At 43.5% G+C, this 23,378-nt stretch overlaps 1 protein-coding gene across 1 annotated transcript in view; it reads right to left on the reverse strand.

Annotated features, from left to right (window-relative positions):
• Window positions 1-3,346: 3,346 nt before the first annotated feature.
• LTK (leukocyte receptor tyrosine kinase) overlaps window positions 3,347-23,378 on the reverse strand; it is a 61,779-nt gene continuing 41,747 nt past the window's right edge. The window contains 15 exon segments of the mRNA XM_074148833.1: window positions 3,347-4,123; window positions 4,873-4,963; window positions 5,319-5,453; window positions 6,857-6,958; window positions 7,574-7,666; window positions 10,341-10,438; window positions 13,675-13,804; window positions 16,168-16,232; window positions 18,715-18,805; window positions 19,681-19,867; window positions 20,529-20,639; window positions 21,386-21,538; window positions 22,032-22,130; window positions 22,656-22,889; window positions 23,202-23,239. Of these exon segments, the coding sequence (XP_074004934.1) occupies window positions 3,347-4,123; window positions 4,873-4,963; window positions 5,319-5,453; window positions 6,857-6,958; window positions 7,574-7,666; window positions 10,341-10,438; window positions 13,675-13,804; window positions 16,168-16,232; window positions 18,715-18,805; window positions 19,681-19,867; window positions 20,529-20,639; window positions 21,386-21,538; window positions 22,032-22,130; window positions 22,656-22,889; window positions 23,202-23,239 (2,404 nt within the window).

Raw genomic sequence — 23,378 nt, forward strand, 5'->3', positions numbered from 1 at the left:
GGAAAATTGTTTTGTATGTCATTGTGACTTATTTTTCTGTTTAGATAATATGGTTTGGACAGCATTGAGCATTTCAGCATCACAACAGGAGCAATATTAGCATTATTTCCTCCAGGATATTAATTAAAAATTCATTATCTGTAAGGGTTTTTAAAAGCAACTAAGAGGTCAGATATGCACAGAAAAACTGTTACAGGTCAAAGAGTCATGGCAACTGCGGACAGAATTTCATTTACCTTTAAGGGAGTTAACAGCTTGTATAAAACTTAGGTTGCTAATGCAGAGTCTTTTAAAATTCCTGGCTCGCTCTTTTAGTGCCCATTTGGTATGTGCAGCTCCATCTTATGTCTCATTACACTGGAGTTTCGTTCTGGCTCAGTGCAGCTTTGTCTATGCTCTTCCTGTAAATAAGGACATTGATGCAGCTATTCAGTAAAAACAGGTATTTTCCCAAAGTGCTGGACTGAAGAACTTACATTCTTTTTATAAAATGAAGGCATAGCTGTACCCAAGACTCTGTGTGGCATTGGTAATAGAACTGTATTCTTCTCTCGCTTCACTTTTCAATGGTTTATCTAGTTTTATCGCTATTAGCCTTTCTAAATTAATGAATTAACTTGAGGCAAGTGCTGCTTATGGGGAAAACAATCATAGCTCAAGCTGGGTAACCATATGGACAGCAGGGATCCTGCTCCTTCTCACTGGAATCTTAAGGTGTTTTATAGTCATTTCCATGCGAGGAACTGTCTTGTGCCCGCTACTTTATAAAAAGTGCAGGAAGAGAAGGTGGTACAGTAACTGCCCATGTTTCTGAACAAGTCAGTATTTCACTCCTCGCCACCCATTTCCCACCCAGGCTGATGGCTAAGGAGAACGGAAAGCGGAGTCATAATGGGCCTGCAAAAGCCACCACTGTGCTGCTCAGGATAGAGCCTGTTACAAACAAGGGTTGGGAAGCGATCTGGAGTCACATCCCCTGCAGCTGAGCTAGGATCACTACAATGAGCTGTGGCCTCGCCACGTACGCAGGAAGGAAGGGGCTGAGTCGCTGACACCCTGTCACAACTCTTGGAGAGTTTGGCAGCTCACCTTTGGGGAAAAACTACTAATGCATAGGACTAATATCATCCAAAAGGTAAGGCTGTTGAAGATGAGCTGGTGTTACTCCAACTAGCTAAGACTAGATGTGTTTATTCTTGACTAGCATGTTCCAGAGGTGGCCAGCCTGAAACATGACCAAAAAATGTTAGCCTTTGCAAGGGGAAAGAATGAGAAAACTTCCTGCTGAGTGGGCTTTCCTGCCTCATCTAACTGGGCTGTAGCAGCTCCTGGACATAAGACGGGACAGGCAATGGGCTAAACAGCAGAGAAGCCAGAGAGCTAAAGCAAAGGGGAAATGGAAAGAAGGGCACAAGGCAGGGGCAACCGTCTCCCTCAGTCACTAAGCCCACCATTCCCCACACCACTCCTGGAATTTGCCCATGCACAGAGGGACCCCTCTGTTCTGACCAGCTGGATTTGGAATTATTTCCATACCATATGTGGTCATTGCTGTGAGGTAGCCATTATCACCGCTCTGGAAATGACAGTATATAAAACTATTCATTCTAAAGCCAGAGGCCTAAAACTATAGGGAGCTTGGAACAGCTACAAAGTCAGACCAACAGAGCATAATGCTGAGCTGAAGATGGATTTCACTCAAGACGGATTCAGACTCTTCACTCTGTGCGTTTCTGTACCACATCACAGTAGTGTCCATCCCTGAATGACGCAGAGGACAGGAAATCTGTGTGGTCAAAACAAACCCTCTCCTGCCAGCCCGCATCTTCAGACTGTACATACAGCTGATCACTAAGCATGAAGCTCATGCCAGAGCACCTCTTCCCTCAGAAAGGAACTGGGCAGAGTCTACCACTGACAGCTCACCGTACAACTCAATTAGACTTGAAGGCAGCATGTAAGTTGTCACCGTAGGTTGGCAGTGCAACATCGGGGCATGGGACAAGGACAAAACACTTCTGAGACTGTTCAAGCTTAATCCAAATTGTTTACTTTTTTCAGTGCCCTCGTTTTGCAGGCTTTAACCAGCAAACATCAGTTTAGACCCTAAGCAACAGAAGAAAGCCTTAGAAACAAGCTGTCTTCAAAACAAACACCACCTACCTTCACCAGCAAGTCTGTGTGCTTGGAAGGTGAGAAGAAATGATGACCTACTCAGGTGTGTGAAGCCAAGTCGTGATTTTAGTGTTCTCAAAGAGCTGATCTATTCTACCTTCCTGTGTAAAGGCAGTGTTTGTATTACCTTTGCCTTCACTCTGCCCCTCCCTTGCATTCCTTTGTTTCTACCTCGGAAGAGTAGGCATTAAAACCAAGAACAACTCTAGTGCACCAAACGCTAGACAGTTACCCGAGAACCTCAGCTTAATGCTTACCAACATAGCACAGGAAATCACTGTTGAATATCAAAGTACTTACAAAAATGAAGTTCATCCCAAGTAAAGTCCATTAAAAGATAAAGACAGTCCATTTCTCATCACCTCATGCAGCTCACCCTTTCTTGGAAAACCACCTGCCCTTTCCACGCCAGGAGCTGTGAGGAAAGTGACGCCATGAGGCAAGCAGCACATGAAGGGATACTATCAGCTCCACCAACTATTTTTTTTTTTAATAGTAAATTTGTTTTCCTCTTCATTGCTTGTTTTCAAAACACATGCTCAGAGGAGCCTGGATTTTTTTTTTTTTATTTCTTTTTACATCCCTACTGCTTCCAATTTGAGCAGTAGCTTCGTTTTCATGTTTTTCCACAGGGTCTGCTAATAAAACAGATGCAAATGTGGCTGCTATTTATTTACTGCCCTTACAGCCATCGAGTATCATTAGTAAGTCAGCAGGACTGTAAAAAGCTCTCTGGAATATAGCAGCCTTTGCAAGTTGGTTGCTGCTGCCACAGCACGCATTTTTGGTTTCTTCGGTCAGAAAGAAGCGCAACCTGTGTTGGTCATTATTTCCACCCAAATGCTGCGGTTGGATGGCAGGTCCATTTCTTTTCACCTGAGCAGATTGAGGAGGAGTCCTTTCACTAAGTAGGATTGTATTCTGAATCAGAGCAGCAATGCCATTTCTTCTCCACCGCTGAGCTGGTTCAGTGGAACACACTTGATGGACAAAGATAGAAACGCAACTGTCTTTAATGATGTGGGGATCCGGCAGGTAGAAGGAGGAAACGGAACATTGCTGATGTTGAAATATCACCCATCTGGAGGAACTTAAATGAAGGAAATAAGTGAAATACGAAGCAGTCCTTCTAGACACACACATTCCCTGATCTTTGGAAGAGCCTTTTCTGTTATACTGGAGTAACACTTAGGTCATCTGACAAAGACAGACCAGAGTCTCTCTCTCTTGATGTTTTCTCTGTTTTATGAAATGGCTTTTCATCTTTATGCAGACTGGAGCTCCTTAGCACAGCTGCTCTGACCTCGGCCAAAGCTGATGGCTGGTGGTCAGTGCTATAGCAGAGGTCATCATAAGCATAATTTACATTGCCGCAGGGGAAAGTCTGGAGTTTCACCAGTTCAATCCCACCGATATCCAGGTGAGGGCAGTTGCTTCGACTTGGAGACGCTGGAGATGCCCGAGAGCTAGGAGAAGAACTGCAATTCCCATCAAAGCCCGAATCTTCTCGCTCTGGAGTTGCTTTGAGCTTGGAGCTGGGGCTGAAGTGACAGATGTTCTCTAGCACCCACGATCCATAGGTTGGGTTCCAAAGATTTTTCGTTTTGTTTTTAAGTCTGTGGGTTGGTGGATTGCTGAGCTCCAGCTTCTGGTTTGAGCTCTGCTGGAACCAGGACCCGCTGCTGAAGTCGCTGAGGCACGGCAGGCTGGGCCCTCGAGCAGTCCGGTTGCTCAGGTTCTCCACCAGTAGCTCTTGCGGACATTGTACAAGTTTGTGCCTGGCATGGTGCGAGTCCAGTGTTTTAGGTGTCGTCTGAGGTGTGAGAGAAGGGCTTACCAACAGGGGCACTACCCCACTGGAAAGGTTTGGGCGCATGACGGTACTCCCTTCATCCTCTGGTGTGGGGCCACACTCCATGGGCAGCTCCGTGTTGATCACATCAGGGTCCTGAAAAGGGAGACAAGAATCTGTCACACCCTGAGCACTTCCAGGGTTACTGTCACACCTGCATTTTAAAAGAAATAGCTGTGAAAGTGAAAAAGCTTTTGGCAGAGTCTGACATCAGGTTTTGGAAACATTCCTGCACGTTGTGCAAGGTGCTATGTGCCACCTGGATGTCGCATACTGTTAGGACTTGCAAAAACGCTCTCTCATTTATGTGCTTCCTTTGAGCAGAGGCTGTGCTTTATTGAAAGCAGTGGCTAAGCTGGGGGTCACTAGTAAGAAATATCTCCCTCGGGAGGCTGGATCCAGGCCTGTAGCTGTAAAATGTGACCAGATGGTGAACTCACTGTGCCATCTCATACCCTCCCCACTCCATTCTTACTCAGCTGTGGCTTGCGAGCAACATTAGGCAAGGTCAGAAGATGGACTTAGAAAGAGCTTCTAAATACCTTTCCATCACAAAATGAAGGTGTGAGAGACATTTTGCTACTGAACCGGATGAGAGCTGAAAGCATCCACCTGCACAGGAACAGCATAGTCTCATTTTGGTTGTGCTGAAGATGGGAGAGCGAGGACAGATAGCAGAAAACCCAAATGAAAAGAGCGGTTGAGCCAACAGCACTACTGCCATCGGGAAAGTAATTAGATCGGTCTGTCAGGACTCTTCACTTGTTTTGGGCACTAAGGCTTAGTGCCTTTTGGCAGATGGCATTCCATGGATTATCATCCACCTGGATACCAACAACCAATACCTGTGTGCAATATTTGATTCTTTCCAGGATGGTAGAGAAGTTTGGCCGATACTCTGGGCTGTGCTGCCAGCACTGTGTCATGATCCGGTACCTTAAAATAAGTAAAAAAAAAAATACAAAAAAAAGTATCGATCAAGAAAGACAATGATGTAAAATGTGTTCCAGTACTAAGTGATCATGGGTCCATAGGAACTAGACTCAGTAGCTGGACCAAAGGAGGAGAACAAAAGTGGATATGTCATTTCTGTGTCCTTGGATCCTGAGCCATTAGGGAATCACTACTTAAAGCAAAGCCCATAGTGGTCGAAGCTGCATTCAAGAGGCAGTGGCTCAAGAGACATCCACTAACACCCGCCTGACACTGAAGGCAATCACCATTCCCTGACTACGTCTAACTTGTTTGATAGCCACTATCTCCTGGCTTGTGGGAGTAAGGAAATACTTACACTGGCCCTGGACAGTTTTTTGGTGGATCCATTCTTCCTCCACTGGTGACGAATTCCAGCACTTCTTGATTGGTTTTGCAAGGGTAGGGCATGTAGCCTAGAGAGAAAATCTCCCAAAGCAGCACACCAAAGGACCTGTGTCAGAAACCAGCCAACAATACCAATTAGGTTTCATTTGTTCTCCACAAACCTGGCACAAAGCTGTGCAGGTAACACCACAGCAGCACCCTTTCGAAGCTGTAGGCCAACCACACTAATGGGCGATTAGTGTGATTATGAGTCAACTTTGATATAAAACCCCAATCTATTAAGACCTTTGCTCAAGCTCTGAAAGTAGCTTTGCAGAGGTTCAAAATATTTGACTAACTCTGAAGTTGTTCTTCCTGCTGCATTCGTTACTTCTAGAGCAGGAAACGCCAGAGCACCCGTTGCTAACTGGTTTAACTGAAAAGAACTGTTAGACCTGGCATGGAGATTCCTACCTTACTTGGGAACGCTCAAGATGTTTGGGAACAGAATGCTCAAGAATAAAATCAAGAGACATCCAGTCAGACTGAAAGGCAGCAGCATGTATTTTTTGTCATGTTATGGTTGTTCCCCTTTTTTACATCCATGGGCCAGTCAGGCGGTGCCACTGAAAATAATGTATGGCTTAGACCCAGGGGAGTCAAGAGGGTTCTACCAGGACTTCAGCAGGGTCAGAACTTTAAGAGCCACTATTTGCTGCAAAGGTGGAAGAAATTTCCAGCACATGCATGTTACTTATAATAGCCCATTACAGGAACCGGCTGCTCACAGTTAGGCGCTGATAAGCAATCCCTTGTCTTCCGGCATCACTAACAACTTCAGGAAACTGGGTCAGTGTGGCATTTAAGGGAATGTCTCGGTACAATATAGTGAAGCATCTACTGCACAGGGAGAGCGGCGTTCTTAAGCGACTGGAAAACTTCCGTTGCCCAGCACCTGTGCATGAATGTGCTACTGTTGAGGGGGTGCTTATTTTAAACAAAGATCAAGTTGCATGAGGAATCAATATATAAATATGTTTTCCTCAGCAACCAGCAAGGACATCTGATTAAATTTGCTGTCATTTTATATACAACAGAAAAAAAAAATTGTACAAAAGAATAATCCTGGGTGGTACAGAGAGAGTAATTTACAAGATATATAAGCAGGCCTTGTCACTGACACAAACTAAGTGGCAGGTACTGAGGGGTGCGGGAAGTGCCTGATGGTATTTGTCTGGATTTTTAACTGAAACTTCTTAGGAATCCAGACCGCTTTCTCTTTTCACTTGCCTTTATACGATACTCTATGTATAGCAAATTTTTAGTACCTCCATTTACATTAGATTTTTAAAGTCTTATTCAGAATTCCTTAGTCGTGCTTCTATTGAATGCAGAGGGAAGACTTCTAATACTTTTGTGGGAAATTCTGACGTTTTATATGGTTCCTGCTGAGCAGACTTTTTTTCTTGAGCAGTACATTTCTTGACCCTTATCACTGAGTAGCAGAAGTGATTATAATACATTTGTTACCAGGTATCAGTCTTGGAGGTGAAAATGCCCTCTAGAAAAGCTTCTGGTGGCATCCACTTGACAGGAAGCATGGCTCTTCCTCCCTTGCGGTAGTAACTTGCTCTGGGAAAGATAAAATGCATGGAAAATGTCACACAGTCTGAAAGGACTCAGATATATAAAAGATCTTATCACCACAGCAACAGCAGCTGGGGATTGCGTGCGGCAATGGGGGACAAGTGAGAAAAAAAGAAAAGTCATCAACTCAAATAGTGCACTGAAGCAGTATTTTATACCTTTTTTGCAACTGGGATGGAAACTGAGGGTGTTGTAGGTCACAGCCGAAGACATCAAGTTTGCCAATGCTTTGCACAGGGTGCTGATGCAGCAAGTCTTCTTGGCATCATAAACTAAGAATTATGGTTATTTTTTGGTCGTGCGGTGTTTTGTCTTTTTAAATTTAAGATTATTTATGATTAACTAGCTAATAAATTTGCCAATGCTTGGTTTAGTGTCCACATGTGTTTGCAGTGTTCCCTGGAGCCCAGTCTGGAATAAACACAGTTGAAGTGTACTGGCTAGTAGCCATTGATGTGTTAATTTACAGTCTGTTAACTCCAGTTAGTTAACTGGTAATCAAATTCAGACGCTGCTTCAGATTCCATGAGACGGTTCAAACCGGTCAAAATGATACAGATTACCGAGTTATTCACAGGACTGAAGTGGCCTTTCACTTACCTGTAAATATCCCTGGCCATCCCAAAGTCACCGATCTTGGCTATTCGTCCTGCTCCGGTGCAGGTCAAAAGGCAATTCCTTGCAGCTATATCTCTTTAAAATATAAATAAATTATTTGATCTAGTTCTAAACTCTTAAGTAGCTAAAGGAATAGAGAAAGAATATTAGAATCAGACCTGCAAGTCTTAGTTGAGTCATCTTTACACAAATGAGGAAAGCGTTATTATAAATAAGAAATAATACCAGCTACATTATCATTTTTTATTAACCACTATTCTTAAATTGCTTGTACATTACATTTTCCACCCAGTGCTTTCCAAGCATTCCCCACTCCCATCTCCTTTCACTAAGGCAGGAAACAGGGTCAGTATCAGACCAGGGACAGAACCAACCTCTTTTTTCTTCAGCCACGTTATGACAGATTTCTTTCTTGCTCATTTTTTTTTTTAAAGAGTAGCATCTCAGCAGTGTCTCCAGCAGTTAGAGATGTGATGCTATCGGGTAGTCTTAGTGAACTGCATGCAAAGTCAATGTTGGACCAGATTTGGTAAACTGTTGCTCTGTTGCTTCTGGGTATCTCCCGTGGAACTAAGCAAAGCTACATATGGGAGCAGCCATTTGCTGGGTGCAGGTTTAGCTTGTGACAAATGGCAGTGACGACTGCGTGGCCGAGACTGAAGCATTTGTGTTCGTTTTAAATACGCATTCTGAAAAGGAACTCATTAAAAATCATAGCACTGTGGGGGTCCTGTTGACTGCCAAGAAAAATGAGCTCCTTGAACAACTCATATGTTTCTTCCCACTGCCAGCCTTCAAAAAAACCTTCAGGATTTGGAAGTCAAGCTCAGCTTTCTCTTCCATCATCAGCTGTGACTCCTAGACGACAAGATCTGCCCTTAGTGACACCCCCACAACCCCGCTACACTACCTTTCCCCCTTAGCATACCTGTTATCTGTAGTGATAACCTTCTTCCCTTCCTGACCCGCTCTAAGTAATGCTGACATCACTAACAAATACTAATACAGAACCTGAACAAAATTCCTTCTGATTTCCTGAATTGTTGGCTAAAACAAAACGAGTCCCTTCCCAGGTTGCTTATGTTAGAGATACAACGGTGCAAAAACTGACCGTGAGAGGTTTTTTTTAAAACTGATGTGCTGCTGTCAAGACTCGAGCACTAGTTTCTTCCATTTCTCTCCTGAAATGGAGATTGGTCTTAAGCAATACCAGCTGACCTGTGCTTTTGTTGGCATAACTGCTAGAAGTTTTATGTGATGAGTGCTGGGCTCAGTGACACGTGATAAGAAAACCAGGGAACATCTACCTGACAGGAGAAATGAAAATTGGTTTTATAAAACACTTGTGTGTTTCTCTTGAGTTCCTATCGGACTTCTTGCAGCACAAGCAAAAATTGTCTCTTACTGTAAATTCAATAGATCAGGGTAGGTGGAGGTTGATGAAGGATATTACTATTTCAGTAAGGATTTTTTAAAAAATAATGCTGTAGCAATTAACTCTGAACTTTCCAATTAGAATACTGATCCTTTCATGTTCTTATTAAGAGATACAAGAGCCAAAACTTGTTGCATGCCCTTAGTGCTCTTTTTTAATGACAGAAATCTCTAATCCTTTTTTCAAAGGAACTTATTTATTGTTTCAGTTTAAAGGAGACTGAAAACTATCTCAGATGCTCTAATCATAAAGCTGTAACACATCCCATATCTCAGTCTCGTGGCTTTTTGCCCCATTTGCTGCTTGCCACCTCTTTCCCTCAGTTTTTCCAGTCTCTACCCACTCTTGCCTAGCTCTGCCTCTTTGCTCTGTGCAATATCATGTGAACACACACATGCTTCTGCATGTGGGTGACTCAGTTGTCTGCTTGCCTAACTCCAGGCTGCTCATCAGTGTAGTCAGAGCCTGTGTGACCCTCCTTGTGTGCAGGCCTCTCCTTTGCTTTACGCAAAAGGGCTGAACCCAGCATGGAGTTCATACTTGGGAAGGAATTCAGTTGCACACTATGCCTGAGAACATTATGAGCTGGAACAACTCTTAATCAGAAGCAAAGGAGTCCAATATCCAACTGGGAATTTTAAAAGGCTACCTATAATAACCTTTACCTCTTCTATAATATTTTATTCTTATTTGAAGGCTGCCATATCAACATTTTTTTCGCTCTACAAAAGAGGAAACAGAGGTTTGAACAGACAAATACGGGCTCCCCAAGACCGCACAGCAGGTCAGCCGCTGAGCTGGGAAGGAAGCCTTAGAGCTGTGTTTTTATCTCCTAGTATCCTGTTTTTACCTCCTGTTATCCCTGTTCTACGCTTCTGCAGTCAATGACTCAAAAATGATGGGCTGTCCTGTGCTGGCGGGACAGGGAAAACATTAAGTCAAGATAAGGAGATCAGAAAAGAGAGACAAGAGACCTTATTGTCTTACAAGCTGATACAGAGTGACACTACCATCTAGTGGACTACAGGGCTAATTTCAAATCTGCCTACATTCTAGGCACCTGGAAATTAACACTTGAAAGTATTCACTGGGAACAGAAAAGTCCTTTCTCCCCAGCAGTGCAAAGAGCGGTCCGGAGCCTAACTCCTACTAAAAACCAGTGAGACCAGCCCAGCCATCTAAGCACAGGCCTGTATTGCTAGAGGAAATCTCTATCTCTTTCTTGGAGATTAGTTCTGTCTAATGCTCTGCAATTAGAAACTGTGTGAGCTTCACGCACCTTGAGATACATCAGAAGGGACAGTTTCTCCTCACCTGTGGATGAAATGATTCTCTTCCAGATATTTACAGCCGCAGGCAATATCCCTAGCTATGTTCAGCAGGTCCTGCATTGTTAGCGTGGATGGCTGATTCTGGCAAAGGAGACAAAGAAAATGGTAAGGGGGGAGTAGCGGAGCAGAAGAGTAGAGTTCAGGCAGGGGATTGGGAAAGAGAGAGACATACATACAGGTTGGGGGAAGGGTTAATTCAGTCAGGAGCAGAGAGGAACATAAGCAGATCAAAGTAAAGAGTTAAAAAATTAGTAAACTCTTATTTAAGCCAAAAAACTTTCAGAAGATTTCAGTTCTGAGCACGGTGCACGAGTGTAAGTTGGCGAGAGATTTATGGCCTGGCCTGGAAAGCCTAGTAAAGGGGGTGGGAGAGAACTGTTCCCTGCTGGTGTTGGTCTTTGTGAAATCAAAATGCAAGCAGGTCTAAAAGGTGAGATGGGAGAGAAAAAAACCCACCCACTTTTTAAAGAGTGAGTTAATAAATTATCAACAGAAATTAGCATATGAACTCAGAGAGAGAGCAAAGATGCACGAGTGCACATTTCTGCACCAGCAGTCAGCATTCATCAATTTATCCGTTCTTGTGGAAGGACAGAGATTACCCTCAGGAGCAGTATGCAAAAAAGGGATGGCTTTACCACAGGACTCCGGGACTGGTACTAGCCCTTCACCATCTGCACTTCCCTAACTAAGAACAATAAAGAAATCTTTCTCCAGGAGCCCTGCTTATACTCATCCCATAATTTATTTCCCCATAGGAAAATTTCCTTGGTGTTTCTCCAGGAGCTTCTGTAGTGCTCTCAGAAAGGGTGGGGAGAAATTACTACACCACAGCTGATCAAAAGCCCAAGAGATATCAAATAAATTGTTCTTTTTAAGGCTGCTTTTATTTCTGGATGCTGTTATCACTGTAATTTCTCATGCTCAAACCACATAACATACACTACAAGCCATTGAGCACTATTTTTATTGGCTAGGCAAATTGTTGTACAGAGCTCTTGGACATCTGACAGGGAGAATTATTACAGTTATAAAATAGGCATTTCTGGAGAGGAAACGAAGAGCAAGGAGGAGAAACAGAACCACAGATTTCCAGACCTTACCCTTGCTCTGGGGTCCCCCTGTCAGAAGACTGTGATGGGCACGCATGTTCCTTGTCATGAAATACATTAATGATGGGGCTAGTTCTGTGTTCAGAAAAGCTGGATGGGGACATTTTTTTGAGTACTAAGGGGACTTCAACTATTGTATTTGCTATCTGCTAGCATCCAGCTAACATAGCAGCAGGTTTGTTTTCACATGAGATTTGAAAAATAATTGTTCATTACAGCTATACATAATATTCAAATAGGAGTACTTATTATTCTCTGCTGCCCACAGACTTTATCTACTCACAGAAATTGTACCACTTTCACTATAAATGCCAAAAATATACCAACTCCTCCATCTGGGTGCTGTTATACCACTTTAAGTGCATTTAATTAGTATATTTACTACTGTACAAGGAAGAGATTAAAGTTGGATCTTTTAGCAACATGTTAATACCATAGGAGTATACACACACAAAGCTATATTATCATAACTATTTGGGGTATATGTCTGTGTGGAGGAGAAGCTGTGCAACCACACCATGTGGTGTAGGAGTACATGAGGCACCAGTCAGCCTCTTCCTGCCCCTGTAAGCAGCCAGCAGCACCTCAATACAACAACCAATAATGTAGAATCAGGCCTAACTCTTCTTTTCTTTTTTTTTTTTTTTTAACTCTCCACTCAAGCAGATATATATATACACTTTTTTTAACAGAGGTGCCAAGGATGACACTGTTAAGAAGCAAGAACAAGTATCTGGAATGGGCTATTCATTATAAGAACACTGAAACTAATTAATTCCAAATATTCCCTGTACTTGGTTGGCATCAATCAGAATCGGAGACAATTTGCAAAAACCCCTGATGACAGCTTTTTATAAAGGTGGGTTGTTGTAAACCAACAGAATTTGACTTGATAATTTCATTTGCATTGGTTTAAAACCCTGTCACAGTGCTACATGCAGGATCAGCTCTTCAACTAGGATAAATCTGTATATAGAATCATAGAATCATAGAATGGCTAGAGTTGGAAAGGACCTTAAAGATCATCTAGTTCCAACCCCCCTGCCATGGGCAGGGACACCTCTCACTAGAGCAGGTTGCTTAAAGCCCCATCCAGCCTGGCCTTGAACACTTCCAGGGATGGGGCATCCACAACTTCCCTGGGCAACCTGTTCCAGTGCCTCACCACCCTCACTGTAAAGAATTTCTTCCTTATATCTAATCTAAATCTCTTCTCTTCCACTTTAAAACCATTGCCCCTTGTCCTGTCACCACTCTTCCTGACAAAGAGTCCCTCTTCAGCTCTTCTGTAGGCTCCCTTCAGGTATTGATAGGCTGTTATAAGGTCTCCCCGGAGCCTTCTCTTCTCCAGGCTGAACAACCCCAGCTCTCTCAGTCTGTCTTCATAGGAGAGGTGCTCCATCCCTCTGATCATCCTCGTGGCCCTCCGCTGGACCCGTTCCAACAGGTCCATGTCCTTCCTGTGTTGAGGACTCCAAAGCTGGACACAGTACTCCAGGAGGGGTCTCACGAGCGCAGAGTAGAGGGGCAGAATCACCTCGCGAGACCTGCTGGCCACACTGATGCAGCCCAGGACACGGTTGGCTCTCTGGGCTGCCAGTGCACACTGCCTGCTCATGTTGAGCTTCTCATCCATAAGCACTCCCAAGTCCTTCTCCTCGGGGCTGCTCTCCAGCCATTCTCCACCCAACTTGTATTTGTGCCTGGGGTTGCCACGTCCCAGGTGCAGGACCCTGCACTTGGCTTGGTTGAACTTCATGCAAATTGTGATAAAAAATATCACAATAATAATTGTGAAAAATATCTCCATATGAGGCTGATGCACCTGCCGAGGAACTAGTGCTACAAATTCCCATTACTGCGTATCAGTGTTATAACTTCCTCACACACCATCGCAGTGCACGAAAACAAGCCAGACATTGAGGAAAGCAAGCCCCTTAATTTGTAGTCCAGTTGACAGTGAACTCTGGAATAGTAGGACAGAATTTTACTCCTTTCTCCTCAGTTACCAATAGGTGGGAGTTCTGTCATTGCTTTCATTTCCTCTCACTGACATCTGCGTATGTCAGGCAAACAGACGTATGTATCCAGAAGTTTGTAGGAGCTGGGACACCTACCCAGCCCTGCTTGGCTTCAGTGCCTTTACCCAGTTCACAAAAAATAGTAAAACCAGTCACACTAAAATCAATCAGGAAGTTTTCTCACCACCCTGGGTCGATTCTGCCGAAGAAAGCTCTTCATATCTCCTCCAGCCATGAGCTCAAGCAGAATGAAGCGAGGCAGCGTCTGTAGGCTGACACCGACGCACTGCACGATGTTTTGGTGATTGAACTTGCTGAAAGCCAAGATCACAGCAACATGGAAGAGAAAGGCAGCATTAGTACCTGGCCAACGTCCATCACACTCACTGTGCCTCGAGCTTTGACAACCTGGATTGAAGCAAATCCTGGTGCAGTGCAAGGTACCAAACGAATTGCTACTTCAGCCATATCAAAATGCCTTTCTGATTACGACAGCCCCGAGATCAGGGTTATGCCTTGCATTACCGTGAAAAGATAAGCACTTCAAATATGCAAATATTATTGGCAGTTGTGAAAAAAAAATCCTGACCGGTGGGGATTTTAAGCCAGCATTGGTTATTTTAAATATACTGTGGTCTGGTGGACTCCATTCAACATCTAGTCTGCCAAAGAGAGGCTCGGCTAATACCTACTGCAGCAGCTGCTTATGCGATGCCTCTTAGAAAAGAAAGCCGAGACTGTCAAGAAGCTCAGTAGGACCCAGTCATTAGAAAGCAGCATGTTCCCTTGGATAGTGATTACTGGGATAACACAGAAACTAAAAATGGAGAGGAATTTGGGGAAGAGGAGGAGTCATGTGCTACTAAATGAATCAAATCACTCTGTAATCAATTGAAACTGCTCTTTAAAAAAACATACATCAGCGTTACCTCCTGTTCAGCTGCCAAAGTTCTTGCAGGCTTTAGGAAGTGGCACTATGTCACAAGATTCATGCTTTAAGAGAAAACCAGCCTCTAGGTATGAGCTGGGCCAGACAATTAGAAGAGGAACTTTATGTTGCACAAAATTAAAAATGCACAAATTCTGATCACTTACAATCAATCCTGACTATACTATTATTTTAAAGTCCCCCTTGACTATACTGTTGTTTTAAGCTTAAGGATTTGGGTTAAGGAAGTAAATTCCAAGACTGGAATACTTAAAGTACAGGTGGTAAGAAGAATGACTCTCTTATCTTTTCCAGGCAGGTTTTATATAGCTTGTAGTTCAATGTCAGAAGGTCATGCCGATGAGACCTTATAAAGGTTCTGTCAAGTTTGCAAAGACATCAAAAGCCAGAACACATCTAAGAGAAGAGTCCACACTGGGAGAAGGGCTGTGTTCCACCTGTGCAAGCTACACATGCAGAGTCATATTCACTCTCTTATCCCTGCAGAGCTTTCAGAGTGTCTCATAGCTGTTTTTGTGCAAAGAAAGGGTAAAAGCCCAGGACCTTCACTGCAAAAAGCACTTACTTATGGCAAACAGTTCTGCAGAGGGTAAAAGCAAAAACGCTGCATGTGCGTGTAGCTACTGCCCGAAACTGCCACGGGAAAAGCTTTTCACACTTTCTCCTTCTTCAGCTACCAAACCCGCTCTTATAAAAACTCTTACTTTTATTTGCAAGAGATAATACATTTAAGCCCTTGCATCCAAGCCTAAAAACTTACCTCCCTGGCACAAAGCTTGTGTTGTACCACCTTGGTGCTGGTCTTGAAGAGGCTGACCTTCTGCCTCTAGAGGTGGCTCTAATCTTCAGCTTTCCTATTGCTTTCCATTTCATCACTGAAAATTTGTTTTAGCAAGGGCTTCGGAACATGATTTATACTTAGTAAAAGGCCAATGGGATTCTTTGAAAAGGAAAACATTTCAAATGCAGATACAAAAATGTTGCACCTTTTTAGTCCTCTGAACGTGACCAGCAGCACCAACCAGCAGAATTTTTTGTTGAGATGTTGTACTGGTTTTGGGTGGGACAGAGTTAATTTTCTTCACAGTAGTTCATATGGTGCTACGTTTTGGATGTGCGATCAAAACAGTGTTGATAACACATTGATATTTTAGCACCTTGCCAGGGAGTAGGCTGGGGGTGCACAAGAAATTAGGAGGGGACACGGCTGGGATGTCCCTTACTATGACATCGTGCTCAGCAATAAAATCTGAGGGAAGGAGGAGGAAGGGGGAAGTAATTGGAGTTTGGTATTTGTCTTCCTAAGTAACTATTACATATGATGGAACCCTGCTTTCCTGGAAACGGCTAAGCACCTTCCTGCTGATGGGAAGCAGTGAACGAATTCTTTACAGTGCTTTGCTTGAGCTGATTACACTGTCTTTGTTTTAACCCACGAGTTCTCTTAATCTTGCCCTTCCAGTTCTCTTCCCCATCCCACTGCTGTGCGGGGCTCAGCTGCCTACTGGCATTAAACCACAACAGATGTGCAACAGAAGATCCTCAGTTACTTTGTTTGAGATGAATAAGTACCTGAAGCCAGTAACTCATATGCTACTAAAACACCAGCTGGTGAAAAATAAGGCTGGATTTCTTTTCTGAACCCAAGCAAGTGAATTAACAATTCTTATTACCTGCGTTACTCCTTTTCCCCCTGCCCACCATCAGTGTAAAAACCTTAAACTATACCTGATAATCAATGCTTCCATCAGGAAATCCATCTCATCCTGCTCAGAGCAGACTTCTGGCAGGGTCTGTTGAGAGATAAAGACAGAGAGGACCATCCTACCAAAGAACTGAGAACATTTAGGTGACCACCAAAGGAAAAAGGGGGAGAAAAAAAAAAAAAAAAAGAACAAGCATGTAACGTTCAATCACTTCAGGAACCTATGAGGAGGGGCTCATCTTCTCAGTGGTCAATTTATTGGACTGTACGTGACCTATTTGGTAGTTAAAGTTAGAACACGAAACTGGTGACCTACTTGGAAATTTTTTATGTGCATTTAACTATATGCAGCATTCTGGAGCAAAATAGCTTCAGGTACACATCAAAAAAGGCATTAGTTGGGAAATTACAGATCTGGTAAGCACTTTAAAACAACAGGGGTTAATTTATTCTCTGTTTTCTATGTGTCCACATTGCAACACATGCTTCCATGTCACGTAACACATACAGTCACGTGATTTAAATGTGTCACCTAGCTGTATAGCTTTCTCTCCTGCAGCAGACTTGGACAGCATCTGCCACTGATAAACATGAACTGAGAGCGCCGGCAGCAGTAGAAGGAGCTACTGTGCCCACTGTTTTAACATTCCGGGATGGTTTGGCCACAGCTGTGTGCAGTACCTGCTGCCAAACTGCACACAGAGAGGTGGGACATTCACTGCTCAGCGTGGTGAGGCTGGCACAGAAACAGTTCCTGTCATCAGCAGTGTGGGCTACAGAAGACAGGGTTGCATTTTGCCATCTCAAATAAGTGATTGCTTCACACTGGGCAGTGCGGATGATCTATTAAATTGGTGGAATACCCACAAGCAATTTGCGGAGTATGTTGCAAATATATTTTTTAATTCATCCCCAGTCCGCACCCGCTTCTTCTGCAAAGTCAGATCAGGACCAGTATGCTCCACCATAGAGCAATGTGAGCACGGCCACAGCTGGGGCCCCGTGGACACTCTACCAGTTTTTAGCCAGTGAGAAAAGCAGCCTTTTGATGATGTTCAGGGTGTCCACTTTACAGGCAACTGGGTGAACCAGTGGGCAGACAGGAGCCTGACAAGTAGCCATCACTGCTGAGACTTGCAAAACTGGTGACATCCTCACTGGATTACCACAACTGAACAAGTTGCTGATCTACTTCTGTTTGCCTCTGTGCTGTGGTGCTTCCTCCAGTTTGGACTGTGAAACTGGGCTGGGCCATAACAACTGCTTGCAGCTGTCTGCTCTGGGTCTTCGTGCACATTCGTTCAGTGGCACAGGGAAGTTCATAACGAAATGCATGATCCTTTCACTTTTTTTCCTCATAAGGGTTTTGAAATACAGGATGAGTAACAATAGAACTTCTTTCTATTAATGAAATCTACGTTTTGGGGTGAAGTCATAGAGGTAGATTTGGTTCTCTTAGTCACAAGCTTATAAAAGAACAAAAGCAGGCTATGAGCACCCCTAACTTCAGGGCTGAGTAACTGACAAATCCTGAGACAACAGCAGTAATTTCATAGAAAACCAGCCTGTTATCTCTTGCCATTGATGACATGGAAATTAGCATGATAACACAATACATATTCACAGCAGCATATTTAATGCTGCAATACAAAGAGACTACCTGAAAGTTTCACATACGGTAGACAAGCACTACGCTCAGTATAAAGGAAATGTAATTAGAAACAATACAATTTTTTAAATATGGTAATGTCATATGAAAAACTTAGGAGAAAGCACTCAAAACCACTGAAACGCCGAAGTAACGATACAGAAGCATTACTATAAATGTTTACTATTCACTGCAACATAAATGCTTCATACTAATATTTGCCAGGGCTTTCTTTTCTTTATACAAGATTTAGAAATCCCCTTCTAGTCCACAGTGCTCCCAAAATGTCTGTTTGTTGCTTTTTTTTTTTCCCCTTAAGTTTCTTTTTTTCTTGGCTACTCAGATATATAAAAATCATAGAATCATAGAATGGTTAGAGTTGGAAGGGGCCTTAATGATCATCTAGTATCATCTAGTAAAATCATTGTGGCAGAAAGGCCATTGAGGCAGATTCTCTGCTGGGGTGAACTGATGGTTCTGTATTGATTTCAAGGGAGCTATATTTATTTAAGTTGAAAGACAATTTGTTCTTTTATTTTAGCTAATCATATTATGCAGTCTCCAGATGACTAATTCACACAACTTCCCATCTGAGGGCACTGATTCTATCTCTCCTGAGCAACGGGAACGGGGCTTACAAATGAGATTAGCCTTTTTAGATTCTCCTCCTAGTCAGATCACAACTCACAGCCATTAAGCATGCAGCAAACAAGACAGATGCTTTACATTCAACCTGCTGCTAGTGCCATACAGCTTAAAAATAAAATTTTATAATTCCCAGATGCAGCAATGTGTGGAAACCTGCATCACACACATGCATATGTCATTATGCATGTGGTGAACGTGAATGTCCAACTAGAATAGAAATAAGATAATATGGCTCTGACGGGTAATTATTGTTGTATAATTTGTAGGTTCTGACCTTGATAGCCACTTGAAGAGGGTTGGGATCCCCTGCAATGCCTACCACGGTTCCCTCGTAAACCTCACCAAATGCACCATGTCCTAATGCCCTGGAAGGCAAAAAGAGAGAGAACAGATGTTACTACACCCCTGGATCCAGCACTGGTCAAGCTCTTCTCTTCATCCAGTCCAAGAATAGGACTAGAATAGGACAAGAATAGGAATAGAACCTGCTCTAAGAGATAGAATCAACAACAGATTTTTGTTTTCATCTCAGAGCCCCTGAAAATAACTTCTCAGTATTTTCTGTCACTGTGACTAAAACAAGGAGGTTGGATTTTTAATGGTTCTGAACAAATAAAGCAGCCTGCTCAATCCTAGGGCCCTATCACCAAGAATGGCAATAGCAAGGCAAGAAAGAACTGGAGAACAACAGAGTAAGGTAGCTGCAAGCAATGTCTTCATGAAGTGGTGTAAGACAGCACATAAGAATGAGCAAGTTTTTCCTTTTAAAGTTTACATAACTTTGATCAATATCATCTGGGGATGGTGTGGAGCCAAAGAGCAACGTGGCTTGTATTTCCTCATGACAGGAAATTTCCTTGTGAAAAGAAATGCTGAAAAAGAAATACTGCTACAGATTTGGAAGGGAGTTACTGCCAGGTGGCAAGCGTAATATGAAAACAACGAGGTGAAATACCCTATGCTTTGTGTGGGAACATGGAACAGGACACTCATAAAATTGTACTTCCGCTTGAGAGCTTTATGGAATCAAAATATCTTTGAGACCATAGTAACTGTCACATCTGATGTATCTGTGTGGCTTGGACTTGGTGTTTTCCAGTTAGTCAGACAGGTGGCCCTCGTTTTCTTGTCCTGGATACCTGATGATGAGTAAAACAAGCATGTGAACCCTACCTCTGCCTTTGCTTCAGGCTGCCTTTCCTGTCCTGTGCTAGAGAGCAACCCCTGCTGCAAGCCTTACCGAAGCAGAGAGATGTTCTTCCGTGGGATCTCCTTCAGCTCGCTCAGAGTGGCGGCCTTCCCTGCAAAGCAGTAGTTGGGGTTGTAATCTGTCATGATGGCTGATGTGCGGATTTTGCTCAGTTTATATTCTGGGCTCTGCAGTCGCGCTCTGGCTCCTTCCAGCTGCTGCTTCTTAAGGTGATAAACTGGAGGTGGGGAGACAAATAAAAATGCGCAAATAAGATCAATGCTTGCAGAGAAAACATAATGCTGGCCACACAGAACAGAAAGAAACCAACTCCATAATTATAAATGCTGTAGAAGTATCTTTAGCTTACCAGTATCCCACTCTTCTCCATGCTCTGTAGTGATTTAATACTGGATATACAAACAGTCTTATTCCTGCAGAGCCCTAATCACCTGAGAGCAACTTGGGTTTCATCTGGCTCTTTGTACATTGGCTGAGGGAATGCTGCTCCACAAGACACCTTGCTGCACCGAGTCCCGAAAAGGACACCATCTCCCTGAATTAACTATATGTCTATTAACAGACTGTGACTTCAGCCTATATAGCAGTGGCTGCTAAAGAAATGCCTGCTAAGAGAGCTTTCCAAGCTCTCTTCTCAGTAGCAAACACCAGAACAGAACAGTTCTTGGCCTTTGGGATTTTGCTTCTACATATGCTTGTGGGATTATGTTTGGGGTGGTGATGCTTCCTATGACTTCTTTCTCCCTGTCCCTCTCATCCATTTGGGAGACCACAACACTCTGGCTCCAAGTATGAAAAGTTGAAGCATGTGGTTGGATTTTGTCTAATCTAACTGGGAAAAGCCAAGCCAAAGGCTGATAAGGGTAAGTGTTTCTTACTGATAGATAGGCTGCCACAAGTGAGGATCATTCCAAGGACCACAATCACAGCCACCACAGCAAGGAGGAGTGGGAGAGGAAGGTGTCCCTCTGGGATAGGACTCTGGGGTACTGGAAAAAGATAAAATAGAGGTGCATTAATCAGAAAACAATCAAAGCTGCTGTACAGCATCCCTCTCAAGGTTGCTCCTATTTCAGAAAACAATACAGAGATCGTGATCAGACCATCTTATAAATAATATAAAGTCCCTCTACAGCCCTGGAGGTTGAAAAGATACCGAAATAATTTTTAAAACATTGTGAAGATAGAAAAGTAACTGATAAAACACAGACTGCTTATCCATTCTTCAGCTTTTTATTAATGGGTAACACCACTGCTCCCAAGTTGAAACTCTACAGTCTTGAGGCTCTGGAGTTGCAAGAGACTGTGTCAGGAAATAACGGTGAATACCAGGCATCGGCTGAACAGGCACAGTGGGAAACTGCTGTGGAAGGAAGTAATTTGTGGCTTAAATAACTCAGCAGTAGGTGGTATGTTATACTGGAGAGGTGTTTACGCTTAAATACCTGACACACTGTGCCCATTCAGGAAATTTACACTGTGTCTCTTTACAGATATTTTACCTTCTACCTAATCTAAATCTGAATTTTTGAGATGTTGATAGAGATGCAGCTCAGTGTGTAAGGAAAGGACATCAGTAATTTTCAGTCATATGTTTGACTGACATTTCTCATAACGCTATGTACACCAGAGCCACCAGCTGTAACTTGGGGATTTGACCCTCAAAAAGGCCAGGAGGAGAGACGATACAAAGAATCCTCACGTTATCCAGTGAGGATAAAACTCCACATCTTACCAGTGCAGGTGACATTGTCGTTGGCTAGCACAGCCCCCATCTCACATTGGCAGACCGGCATGTTGGTGTCAGGGTCCCGCTTACAGTTGTCTGAGTGGCAGTGGCTGCAGTTAAGATAGATCTGAACCTCCACCTCACCATGACTCTCCATGGCTGAATAAGGAACCAGACACAACAGGTGGGTTTAGTTTAGCTTTTTCCATCTTGTTCCACTAAGGAAAAAATAGAGCAGGTACCTACAACTTCTCTCTTCTCTCCAACAGAGCAGATAGTCCAACACAGTGCGGACACATGTCAGAAATATGTTAGAGGGGCCAGGAGGGAAGAAGAGACTGGGTCCCTCAAGCAAACAGAGAGGTCTTGAAGCGAATTGACCTGGAAATGTGTGGGACTAAGGTTGTGCAGTTGAACTTGATGACTGGTGTCTCTCCTGGCTTAGAGATTGAGAGGAAAAGGGTCCCAGAGCACTATGGATGTATTTAAAGAAATGACCACAGCTAAAGATCTGGCCTGCAGACTAAAATGTGCCTGAACGAAATCCACAAAAAGCAAAGACAGGAGGAGAGAGAGCAGAAAAGAGGAAATAGAGAGGAAGAAGGAAAAAGGAGGAAGAAAAGAAAGTGGAATAAGAAGTAGTATATTGTACCTGCCAGGGGATGCAAGAAGATCTCTCCAATGGGGTTCACAAAAGAGATGCCATCCTGCCCACCAGCTGTGATATCATCATTATCAGAGGCATGTCCCCCTGGGGAAGGAAGAGTATGGCTAGCCAATCAGTGCTGCGTGCTGCAAAAATGTGACGCCTTTGAAAGGCTGCATTCGTTCCTGGCTCTTATCACTTGGGGTCACTCTGCAATCTTCCAGGGATACATTAATATGTATAGTCTCCTTGATGGATAAGCACTCACTTCACCCAGCCAAGCCAAGCCAGTAACAAGGCTAGTGAAGTGACTTCTTACTCCAATGTAGGTTCTCAGTTCAGCAAGCTAAAAACGTATTTGCTTTAAACAGGAAAAAGAAATGGAACCTGGGGGCAAATGAAGGGGTGATTCAGCACACCTTCCAAATATTAAATCATGTAGGAACACTTCTAAAACCTTGATTTCCCAAGTAAAGAGAGATGGTGGAGAGTGGGGCAGGTTCAGCTTGAAGTATCTGTGAATCACGTTCTGCAGTAGCGTATCTCTGCACTGAGAGATCTAGCCCTTAACTGCAGGTTCTCTGAAGGGTACAAAGTTAGACTGCATGACTATTCCTCCAACAGACCTACCTCTGTAGCCTCCGCCTCCTCCACCAGAAGTACAAGCCCCTCCTCCCCCACCGAAGCCACCAGAGGTGGCCCACTGGAGCTTGGCTAGTGCTTGAGGACAAGCTTGACCCCCTTCTCCACCTTCCAGAAGGGACTTCCCTGTCTGAGGAAGTACAGTCTCATCTTGCCAGCCACCACCTCCACCTTCACAAAGAACAAAACAAGAACAGGTGAGGGAGGCACAAGCAGAAGAAAGTAGGAGAGATACCGTAAACAGACAGAAATTGAACCTTCTTAATTTCTTAAGTGCCTGCATTTAAGTTGACTCCTTTTTTAGGATAAGAGAATATACAGACAAGCTCCTTGTTGCCATGGATAATAACAAAATGGAAAACTAATGCACAACCTGTGGTACATGCTGCATAACCAGTGCCTTAGCACCAATCTACAGTGTCATTAGGAAAATATGGAGCTCACCACTCCCCCTTGGGATAACTGGTTACGGCTTTCAGCCATGTGAGATGCTGAGCTCCCTGGGGAAATAAAAAATAAACTGCATTTCCTCATCTCCCTCTAGTGGCACCTCTATAAGACTATTACAGCAGGTGATGAAGAGCCACTGGACTATTTTGTCTCTCAGGAATGGATTCTAGGCACAGCTGTTACAAGATCACAAATAAGCTTCCGTTTCTGGTACGATTCCCACAATATAATTCTTGTTATTAGGGATTCAGGGAAGTAACA

This window comes from Numenius arquata, chromosome 6, assembly GCF_964106895.1.
Source record: "Numenius arquata chromosome 6, bNumArq3.hap1.1, whole genome shotgun sequence".
In the NCBI taxonomy this organism is placed as follows: Eukaryota; Metazoa; Chordata; class Aves; order Charadriiformes; family Scolopacidae; genus Numenius; species Numenius arquata.